Here is a 12188-nt window from a genome sequence, read left to right on the forward strand (position 1 = left end):
GCCTGAGATAGTGCAACATCAGGCTTTATTCCTTCCCCACAGCATACTCTCTCTCTATCATTGATCCCTTTTGCTTGAAAGTACTGCAAAATATGATGAAAATTGTATTAGAATTCTCCACACTTCAGTGCTTATTTTTCATATCCCTCCTGCTACATTGAAAACAGTAAAACTGAACAGAATTCCATAATGATATATACATGTTCAACGTCCAAAAGGAAATTTTAAGTGTTATAGAACTTCAGCTTTTAAGCAGCTAACCAACTAGCTTGCTAACCAGAGATATTTTGCCTTTGCTACTTTTCCACAAGCCATATGTACACTTATAAAGAATTTGATACTGAAATAAGGGTGATTCCTCATGAGAATGAAAGACTACTTTGAATCAGTTGTCCCGACTAGTCAGGGTTTACGAGCCATGCTCAGGTACCACACAGCTGCTCCTCAATGCAAGATCCAATAACATCAGGTTTCAGCAGAAGAATTAGTTCAGTATTTTCAATGCTTGTGTTCCTATTTTGTGTCAATAGACCGTAGGACAGTTGTAGTTTTGATGAAAAGCTGCATGAATCTTGGATGTACAAAGATCTCCTTCTTCCATAAATACAAGTATTTTAAGCATGAGATTTGCCCTTAGGAAGTAATAATCATACAAAGAGTTCTTGATTTCTGATTTAGAAAATTATCAACTGTAATTTGATTACACTGGGATTTACTGCAAGGATGGCTTTTTATTTCTTTGCTTGGTACTCCTTTGATTGACACTGGTAGAAATGCTCAGGCAGCATTCTCAGAATTATTTCAGACCTTATTCGTCCATCTGGAATATTCCTGTATTTCACTACAGTCATCTGGAATATTCCTGTAGTGAAAGATGATTCACTAAATATTATCTAACCAGAATATAATACAATATTTAAAAATTCAGCTGCTTGCTTCAACTTCAGCAATTTGCTATTACACAGGGTAGGTGGACATTTCTGGAGCCTTCTTCATTCTAGCTGGCAAAATGTCTCTATATTCAGCATTATAAATCTAAAAATGTAACCACCTAGTCACTTCAATTTCTACTGTTATTGTTATGTTTCCTTAATGCTGGGCAGTGCTTGCACAGCAAGGTCTTTCCTGCTTCCTGCAATACCACAGAGAAATTTAATGTCAACAAAAAATGTCATAAAAGAAAAAAAAAAAAACCCACCTAAATAACTTACAGTATCTGATATAAAATAGCACTAAAAATTAGAGACTGATAAACAAAACAAACAAAAAAGATCCCACAGAGAATAAACAAGAGGAGCTTACTACAATGAACATGGAAAACTAATACAACCAGCAATGAAGTTTACAGCATGTTGAGTAGGATGTAGGACATAGAGCTTCAAGGACACCCTTGAGAAGGGTTATGGTACTGCATAGAGAGATGTATCAGAAGAGAGGGTTTTCCCAGCTCCACTGAGCTCTGTGAGGAGTATTAGTGACTGGCAACAAGCAGACTGCACATACTCAGCGCCTGGCATGCACAACATGACTCACTATCTCACAAGTTGTTTGGGGTTTTTTTTGTTTGTTTGGTTTTTTTTTACAAAATTACCACATTTTTTGGCCTGTAGGCTACAAACTTTAGAAAGCTTCACAAAAACCAAAATTCAGCTTCTTGTTTGAGAACTATCTCTAGGAATGTGGGGGCAGAGACATGTCTGCAAAAAACCAATTACTAAGTGTGTTAATAATTATTTATATTCTAATATATAATTTCTATAATAATATATAGCCTTTTCAAATACAAACTAAGACAACAGTGAACAAAAAACCCTCAAACTATTTTCACTCCCCATTCTTTCTTGTCTTACTTAAACACAATCAGCTCATCAAAACTATTCAGAAAAAGAAATAAATATTAGCTAAAGATGAAAACAATGTTGAGTTTTAAACCACAGTGATTCCAAAATCATCCTAAGCAATTTGGGAACCCTACTATGGCACAGTGCACACTCCATGAAGAATGGCAGAAACCATTGGGGTTGATGTTTTTATTGTGAGAGGGATTTAATGTGCCATTGTCCTCGACTTCCCTTTTAAGAAGGCTATTTAATTTATGATTTGGATGTAAAAAACAGTTTGTAGTGTTGTCATTAGTATAATTAGTAATATCCCGCTCTCCAGGAAGAGGACATCTGTCATGTGGGAGTTCTGAACGCATTAACTTTGTCATTCTTTTGATGTCAGAATAACCTCTGGAGGTATTCCAGGTCTATAATAATAGTAATGCCATTGTAAATCTTGGTTACTAAGAAATAGCAGGCCATAGAGTATATGAAGCACATGGAACCTGTATTCATCTTCTGTCATCATAAATCATTGGTGGTGAAGTGTGAAGTTTAGCCTAGCAACAAAATTTGCAAATATATCTGAATTAAAACACTTTTAGAGAGTTAGTACTCTCTAAAAGTTAGTAAGAGAAGTAAATATTTTTTTTCCAGCTAGATGAGTTTAGGAGCCCTATAGTTGTAGTAAAGGTTGCATCCTGGACTGACAGAATGACTTATAGTTACTGGGCTTTATCAAGATAACATTTCAAAATCTCTTATTAACTAGATCTTTTTTATGCTTTATTTTGAGATGGAAAAAATCAATGAAATGTCAATGAAAGACAGAAATATCTCTGTGATAATGTCAATGGTGTACATTAAAAGGACTGATTTTTAAGTTGCATTTAGCTCGACAATAATCCATAGATCTATTTACAGCAATAATATTTTATTTTGTCCAAATGGAGCAAAAAGAAAAGCATAATTATCAGCCAGTGTTCCATTAATAGCAAGAGAAAAGAATCTCACAGAGCCGCAGTCATTTTTATATTCTGACTTTTTTAAAAAAAGAAAACAAAAAACAAAACCACTTAAATTCCCCAGTTACTCTGTATCAAAAGGAAAATAACATGTACCTCACAAATTGCTACTACACAGTTCACTTCATGAGATTAACTTTCCTTCCAAGTCTTTTGGGTCTGATGGAGAAACTGGTCAGAGCAGTATATTACTGAAGGTGGTAAAAGTAGTAAAAATTAAGGACTTCCATTAGATGGGAAGGCTCAGCAGAATGACCAGACAAAAAAAAATTTACTTGAAGAGACTGAACTTTGTGAAATTTTAAGGAACCAAGCACAGCAGTAAGAATAAAGGCACATTTAGAGGATGAACCCTGTCCCCACCACTGCTGTTTTAACTTTGCAGGATCTATCCCATCCTTTTGTGCTACACAAATCACGTGCTTGATTTTGGCAGCCTGTCAAAAGCAACTCCTCTAATGAAGAATACAGAACTAGGCATTGATGATCAAACACCAAAATGAAACTAACAGCAAAACAGAATGGGAATCAGAAAAATCTCAAAATCAGTGGTTCTTGGCTCATCTTATCCAAATCAGCATCAAAATGTTATTGCTGATCAAGAAGAGAAAAATGATACTGAAGTCACTTCATAATTCTGCATCCTTTTTTATCATTCTGCTGCAAATCACTTTAATATCAGCCTTTATTCACCTTTGTCCATCACTTGTATTCTGCTTTGTTGGCTCCTCCTGATGAGGAGCATGACAGGAACCTTTGTTAGAGTTCCCACTCTTGTTGAGACACTGGCTGCAATTTTACCCTAATCTTTTAGTCATAACCTCCCCATTTAGGACTCCAGTGAGACATGGATATCCCTGATCATGTCCATCTGGACCATGTAGCAAGAGAAGGAGAAACTTTGATCAGGGACAGGGTAGAATTGTTCCTGATGATGGTGGCTCCTATTTCTGCCTGCGACATCTCTAGGCTGAGCACCACCAGCCAAGGTCCATGAACTTTCTGAACGTGTTGAAGGACCAGAGGATCCTCTGGGTGTGCTCTCCATGATGCTGCCTTTTGCCTCCCTGATTTCATTTTTTTACTATTACTCCTTCTCCTTCTTTTTCTCATTTGTTGTCTTCCATGTCATCTACTTTTCCTCATCTCATTAAAATCAAATTGTCTTTCAAGGAGTTGGAGTGGGAAGGGAACAGAAGGGGTTGATGGCTGTTCCCAGCACAGGAGATTGGTGCAAGCAGCAGCCATCAGCTGTGGGAGGGAGAACCCCAACCACGAGCCATCAGTGGTGCCCAGAGCTGCCAGACTGGGAGCACAAGCTGGCCCTACCTTCCTTCTTACCCCACTCCTCTCATGGAAAGAGGAGAGGAAGGCCATGACACATTTTCAGAGGCCATACCACACCATGACAATTCACTGCAATTCACTGCCTTACAGGTGACACATGCCATACTTCTAGCAGCACTTCTCATCTTTAGGCAGGAAATCCTCTCCCCTCGTGCAGGCAAACCCTGTCTCCCTCCTGGTTCTGGCTCCAGCACTCTCACCTCCAGTGCAACTGCTAAACACACACACATCTGAGTTCTGGGGGAAATACCTAAACAGAAAAGGATGAATGCTATAAAGTCTTACAATGAGATGGGTTTATAACAGTTCAACTAAGGTTTTTCATCATATTGATATTTTGTGATTTTCTTTTTGTGGACAGGAAAATTTCCTAAATAAAAGCTGTAGTTTATCTCTTGACATATACAAGCAGGCGGAAAAAAGTATTTTAAATAGCTGCATGAAACTCTTCTCATCTTACTCAAAGTAAATGGCTAGAAAGGCACTTACCTCCAGTTGCCACAGTAATTTCACGTAGAAAATGTCCATAAAATGGAAAATCAAAAGACAGATTCACTCTCTGAAAGGAATAACAGCAGAAAATAAAATCAATATTGAGCAGAACATCAAAAGAAAAAAAGACAAACAGTCATCTACTTCAAATATCTCTTTCATTGCCTTTTATTTTTCACTGGAGCCTTGTTATTCTTAATTTGGGATTGCCAGTAGCTAACTGGAAAGAATTTTGAGGAGCACTTAAACACTTAAAGCGGCGGATCTTTATAACAGACAGGTTCAGAAAAGAAAAGACATGAACAGACATTGCAACTCAATCACAAGAATAAAATTAATAAACTATTTGTAGAGTTTGTCCTTAAAAAACTGTCGCTTTAACCTCTTTCATAGAAGGACCCATCAGTATCAAAAGCCTTAGCAATACCCATGTTTTACAGGACACCTGCTATTTTGGTTGCTTGTTTTCTGCTGCTCTGCCACACAAGCCTTCAGATTCAAGTGCTGTCCCTGACATTCTGCTGCTGCCTGGGAGCTTATCTGATGAAGGCTGGTCACAGGAAGGCAATTCCGCCATCAAACCCATATGACACCATTCCCTAAAACTCTCTATACTGTCAGCTAGGAGATGGAATGATGTATAAAAAATATTCAACAGAAACAATAACAAACTCTACTTAAACTACTTATTGAAAAATAAAATAAAAAAATAAAAATTTAAAAGAACCTTTTCTTTCTCCATCTACCTACAGGTGACTGTCCTCTATCAGCTGAATTCATAGCAGAGAATTGTAATTTGGGGAATGAACTCTTCTCAACTAAGCTCACCATAAAGCAACATTCAAATTCAAACTCATTTTGCCTTTCTACTTATGGCTTTATCTTTTTCCATCTATTCCATTCTGTTTCCAAAGCTCAATGATTTTTGTGGCCACTCATAATTATCAGCTTGTGTACTACCTGGTTAAACTCTGAATAAATTAGTGGTCATGGCAGAAAGGAGTGCTGAAATCTCAGCAAGGTCTTTTCACTGTTTAAATATAATATCCCATGAAAATCACATCTCTTCTACAATGGTCCAAACAGTAAATATGAAATGACCATGTGGTCCATTATTCGTTCTTTTGGAGGATTTACTACAGTAAAAACTGGTGTGAGGATGAGTTGATGACTGTCCCTCAGCCGTAACTTTTGATGACTCCACTTAAGAAAGGGCAACAACGCACACATTTTAAAAAAGTGGAGGGGGAAGGAAGAAGAAAAGTACTCTTATGTCTTTATTTTCTCTTCCATTATTTTTGACCTGTGATTATTATTTTCAAATTATATCTGAGTACTTCTTCTCTCAGGAAGAATTATATTTACATGAAGCAGAAATGTTTAAAGAATTATTTAGCATGAAATTAGCAGTTGAAGACTTACATTAGCTTTAAGTATTTGGAAAGGGATGGAAAGATTTTCTTTCCATTTAAGTGGAAGGCAGAATTATGACAGGATTTATTAGCACATTTCTTGTTTTTCTTGCTTTTAATTAGAATGCAAAATCCATTTGCAATGTGTTAATTGGACTGAATAGGTTCTAATGACCTTTTCTGTATATACATAAATATGGATGTACAACTGAACATTTCTAATCAAAAATGGCATATGCAAAAGACAGCATATGAATTAACTCACACAAATATTCCTTTACCACGTTCTACAGTTTTCACTGCTGAAATGTATGCTACATCTATGAATGCACTCCATTTAAATTATGTCCTTGCTCTACCAAACATAATTTGAAGAACTCTGTTGAAAGTACCAATATTCTGACCAAACTTTCCCTCTTTCCTTTATATACCATCCTCCATTTTACCTATTCACTTTAACTTTCTGAATCATAGTAACCATTGAACTACTTCAAATGAAAACTGCGCCCCCTTATCTGTCTTCTAAAAGGCTATAATATGAACATTACTACAAAGATGTTTGCAACAAAAACTTCATCCCATTCCCACTCAAGCCTGATATAGATCTCCCACTGACTTAAGTCAAAATGTGATACCTTGAATTCTGACAATGTAAAAATGTTTAACATACGCAATTTTTTAGCATAATACTTTAATAAGCAACATGATTTAAATATTTTGAAACACAATATTCTATAGCCACTAAAATTTTGCTTTTATTTTAATGCTAGAAAGCATACCTCATTTTTAAGAAAGAATATCAGAATTTTCAATTCACTGAAATAAAAATGTTCTCTCCATGAATAAATGATCTAATGGACTGACTGGAAGAAATGGGAGTAGAGTTCCCAAATATGACATATCCTGTATCTTAGTCCAGTGTTTGAGTAATCAGCTCTTAGATATCTAATTTGAACACACTGAATATCAAAGTCACCTCTAAAATTTTATTGTATGGTTAAGAAGATGGTGACAATATATTTAAAAACACCCTTACTACTAGAGTTATAAATCCTGTAGTGTTAGACATTTTAATTGTTCCATTAATATATGTTTGCTACTTTCTACACACAATTACTATGCTGTTTAAAAAAAATCAAACCATCTCGTGGATCCTCTCCAGGATTCTCTCCAGTCCTTATGACTTTTCTTGTAGAAGCAAAACAAACTGACAGCTTCTGGGAACTCTCAGGATTATTTACTTCCAAATGAAGGAAAACACACAAATTGAGTGTAAAATTGTTAGCATTCAAAGAATCCCTGACATCGTAAATTAATTCCTTAATATTAAGCATGTGATAATTTAACTCCTGATTCTATTGTCAAATTGGAGAATAATGTTTAGAAAATACAATGTAAATCATTGAGTCTCAGCAAGAGGTGCAAAATGGCCTTTTAAAAAGAGTAATGGCAAAGTTTATGGGAGAGAAGGTAAGAGATTGCTACTGAGGTATGTATGATCTCAAAATATATATTACTCTGCAGTTGTACAGTTATAAAGATCACATCTCTCTGTTAAACACCTTTGTTGTGTAGTACATATGGATGTTGTTTACTTGGACACACACGTATAAAAAATCAATTATACATGCAAAAAAATAAGGAATAAAAACCTTACAGGATGACTCTCTGGTACTTTTTAATCTTTGGGGGGACAGAAAACAGATCTGAAAAAGTGGTCTTTAAGACTCCATGTAGATATGGCTGCAGCCACTCCAGTTCACAGTCCAAGATACTTGGGTAAGCATGAAAAGAGATGGATATCAGTGTGCTAAACAGGGACCAGAGCTTTCTCTGCTGCAGCTGGAAGAAAGGCAGAGGGGGCACCTGACATTCAGAAGAAAGGCCTTAAACCACTTGCTTTGGGGAGAAACAGTTGAAGCCCTCAAGTTTCCATTTGCTATGCTTAATGGCCCTCTACACTGACCCCACACCAGACCAGACCTTGTTCTAGGCTCCAGTTTAATAACTCCAACAAAATGTCCCCCTTGGGATAGACATTTCAGCTGCATAATCTCAGGGATCCAACTGGAAACAAAAGTGCTTACAACAAAGACATGGAAGGGTATCATCTTTGCTAGTCATTAAACATGGGTTAAATTTTTTTATTTATTTATTAGCTTTTCTTTTGGCATATTTCCATTCTTTCACTCAACACAGAGCACTAGGATCCCACATAAAGTAGACAAGACAGACAAGAGAGGTCTTCACTTTTAGGTACCCTTGAGGTTCTTTTTTTCTCATTAGAATCAAACTTTCTTAGGAAAATAGCCGATATGCTGTTTCATTAAGTCTACCCCAAAGATCTATAACTGTCTGAACCCTATGCATTTGCATTATACCTGACTGCCTACACTTTTTTAACTATGAAGGATATATTTTTTGAATTGGACTCTCTGCCAGTTACATGTGCTGGATTTATCATCTCACTCTGTTTTCTATATTCTGACTAAAATACCACAGTATTTCTTTCTGCTGCCTCTTGCGTTCCTCTGAGCAGTCACGTGGCTTGTGCCAGGGAGAAAATAGATTAACTAAGGAAAAGATGAAATAACTTGTGCTTTCTCTCAGCTTTAAAACTGTTAAACACATCTGCATCTTTTAAGTAAGGCATTCACAACTTTTAAGTAAGGCATTCACTTAGGAACAGAGGAAAATTTTAAATGTATGTTTAAAGGCATCTCTGAAGGACTGTTACAGAAGGTTCAAAAAGTTCAAGGAATCATTTGACAACAATAGTGTAAAGACTTCCATAGCTTAACTAGAATTCAATGACATAGCTCTATGAACAATAGCCATGGTACCTAGTAATACTGCTGTGTGGATCTCTGGGGAAAAATATCCATGATTGTCAAATAAAAAAATTATAAAATAACTTACTGCTGCTTGACGATGGGTATTGGAAAGGATCCCATGAATCTTTACTTTGTCCTTCTCCATTTGGTCTATATTGACCCACAAATCCCGGCTGGTAGAATCGTAGGGGCCATATGTCCTTGATGTATAATAATTATGATCTGTATCCTCCTAAAAAAGGGAAAAAACACAGAAAAAACAGATTTTAATGGAAGAGGCCCCTTAGTTTTACATAAAACTCACCCTTAAAATACTGAGTCCTGTTGCTCCTCTAAGAAACTCAGCAATCAAGGAAAAAGACTAAGAATTGTAAATATGTTGCAGAGATAGCTTTGCTCCTAACCACTAGCAGTTGACAAGGCAGTTACCTCATGCAATCATCTTATATTATGATTATAATGTTCACTATCCCAAGTACCAATCATACAGGTTGTGTAATAACCACATCAGTGAAATCCATAGCAAAATGTCTGATGTCTTTTGAGGCAAGATGGACAGTTCCTGTAACAATGACCACACTCTAATGAAGCCATGAGAACTATTCATGGATAACACCTTAAAAAAATCATAGTTTTTAACATTTCTGAACATAATTCACTATTTAAGAACATCCGAAACATTCCTAATAGCTGTAGGCTTACAATGCTATGTTATTTTAAATCTCCAAAAGTCTGGTTTACTGTAGATTTGTCCCTCTAAGACAGACAAATATAACATAATTGTGGAAGAAATCTTCCTAATTCTTGTGGTTTTAAAAAATACAGTAGCTGCTGTCATGCTCCCATCACAGGAAATTTTTGTTAAGGTTAATTACTGTGAAGGTCTCTACCTTCCTATCTAAGACAGAAAAAAAGAAAAAAAGTGCATGGTCTGAGGCAAGAAATGAAACTCATCTCAGATTCCCACTCTTCCTTTACTCAAATCAAGCTTTTGTAACCACAAAATATTTAAATCAACAGCATTTCCAGCTTTCTGCTGAATAGCTACAAGTAATTCTATAAAAGTAGTACATGCTAGTATTTCTTAGTTCCTTCCTCACTTCCTCCCCTTCTAAGACAAAATAAAAAACTCCCAAAGCCTCGATGATAGAGTTTGAAAATTAAAATAAACTCAGAAAATAAAAAGTACAATAGAAAATTGAAGAGGAGGACTTAGAATTTGGAATGACCCTGGTGATGAAGATGTTCCCCTCCTGCTGTACCTCCTGTATCCAGTCAGCCGCATGGGAGTACCCTCAAATCAGGCTGTGCTGCCACGCAGACCTGACATCCCCTCCACACAACCCCAGATCATACATAACCCATTCCTGTTGGCATGATCCTGAGCTGGAGACACACACAGCAAGGACTTATATTCTAATGACATCATTCATGTTCTAGATTAAACATATTGACCATAAATCCTGTTTCAGCTGGATTTGACCCTACATTAACATCATTACTGATGCATCTTATTTTAGCTGTTGCAGATATAATCAGGGTATTTTCTCCTTGACAATTTCTGTGTCTTCTGCTGTACTTTGCATGCCAGGATGTACTTTATATATCCGTAAATCTCAGTAACAATTCTGAAGCAACTTCTAACAGCTTCACCAGCTCCAGGTAAGTCACACAAGTAAACATAATTAAAACTATACTGTCAGAAAGATGACAAGAGCCAGCCACCGTACCAAATTCTTTCCTCCTTTAATGGTCAACAGAAACAGTTATTGCTGTCATGTATACAATAGAGGTACTCTAAATTAAAAGGTTTTGAAAACAAATATATATATTCCCAGCCCAATTTATCGTTCTGAAAAAAATTTTCTCAACAAATAATGGTCACATTTAAGGCATACAAAATCTCCAGGAAAGAGCTCCAGAGACAAATAACAAATAATTACCAAAACAGCTGGTTTCAGATAACCATGCAATATTTAAACTATAGTCAAAATTGTGCAAAGTTTTTTGCATTTCAATTTTTACTTTAATGGCTAATAAAGCTACCCCAGTTAATTTCTAGTACCTAAGCTCCCACCTCCACAACTAGAAGGCTCTAGCACTGAGCCTAGTTAGTAGCTTTATAAGAATGTTTTAAATGGTATCTTGACCCACACCTAAAGAGGATTCATCATACAGATTGTAAATCAAACACTTAAATTATAGCCTTCAGCTCAAGATTTTGGCACTGTGTGAGGAATTGTTTATGACTACCAAATTTTGTGTATAAAAAGTCTTGTTTAATATTTTAATTCAAGCTAAATAATCTTACATTAATTATCTATTCTGGAAGGAAACAAATTGAATGATAGAAGGAAGACAGAATTCCTCTTCATAGCCTTCATATAGATGTATTTTATGAATATACTATTAATTATTTCTCTCTCAGATCCTAATTTTTCTTAATTCCATCTGTAAATTTACAATCTGAAACAAAAAGGCACACACAGCTAACTGCTAAAGTTGATGTGAGCGGCTTGGGAGCTCCAAATAAGGTTAGGATCCAAGCTTCTGTTCCAAGTCACTGCTTTCATAGTTCCTAATTTGCATTACCATGGAAATGAAATTCTTGGAATCTTTAATAAATATGATTTTATTGGTATCATTAGATACCAATGACTTTTCATTCTGTCAGACCTTTTTATATTTTTTGGCTGATTGTACCTGCTTCATAATACATTCCATTCCCTACAGGTAGCTACTATGTAAGAAGATGGAAAAATGTTTAAGAAATTTTACTGAATTTGCATGTAAAGTACTCAATGCAGAAAATAATTTCAGTAGCTATATGAGACAGATTTAGGGTTTTACTGATAATAAGAATTTTATAAAGATACAATTATGAAGAGGAAGAAGCTTTTCAGTATCTATTAGTGACATAGAAGCATGTTACTGAAAAGAAAGCAGAGAAAGTAGAGAACATACCCTTTACTGCTTCAAGAAAGATTTTCTTTTTTCTTTCTTTTTCAGGTATTTGAAGGATATGAGCATTATCTCCCACTGGATCTCTAGATGTGCAATTCTGTCCAAATTCTGTTTGTATATGAAGTACATAGCATCTTTCTTCTATGGAACAGTACAGCATTAAAGCAATGGATTTTCCCAGATATTCTTTGCACCAGCTATGAGGACTACTGTTGGCAACCTTTGTGACTACAAAGGGAATATTTTTTATAACATCTCTCACAACACTTTTCTTTTGGGGAAATTAGTTAT

General features: G+C 35.8%; 1 protein-coding gene across 2 annotated transcripts in view; it reads right to left on the reverse strand.

The window, feature by feature from the left end:
- Positions 1 to 12188, reverse strand: part of PLXDC2 (plexin domain containing 2) — a 248792-nt gene that overhangs the window by 102922 nt on the left and 133682 nt on the right. For both annotated transcript variants that reach the window (XM_053992518.1, XM_053992509.1), the window contains exons 3-4: positions 9019 to 9165; positions 4685 to 4754 (exon numbers count right to left, since the gene is read on the reverse strand). In XM_053992518.1, coding sequence (XP_053848493.1) covers positions 4685 to 4754; positions 9019 to 9165 — 217 coding nt within the window. The remainder of the gene's footprint in view (positions 1 to 4684; positions 4755 to 9018; positions 9166 to 12188) is intronic.

This window comes from Vidua macroura, chromosome 1, assembly GCF_024509145.1.
Source record: "Vidua macroura isolate BioBank_ID:100142 chromosome 1, ASM2450914v1, whole genome shotgun sequence".
Lineage (NCBI taxonomy): Eukaryota > Metazoa > Chordata > Aves > Passeriformes > Viduidae > Vidua > Vidua macroura.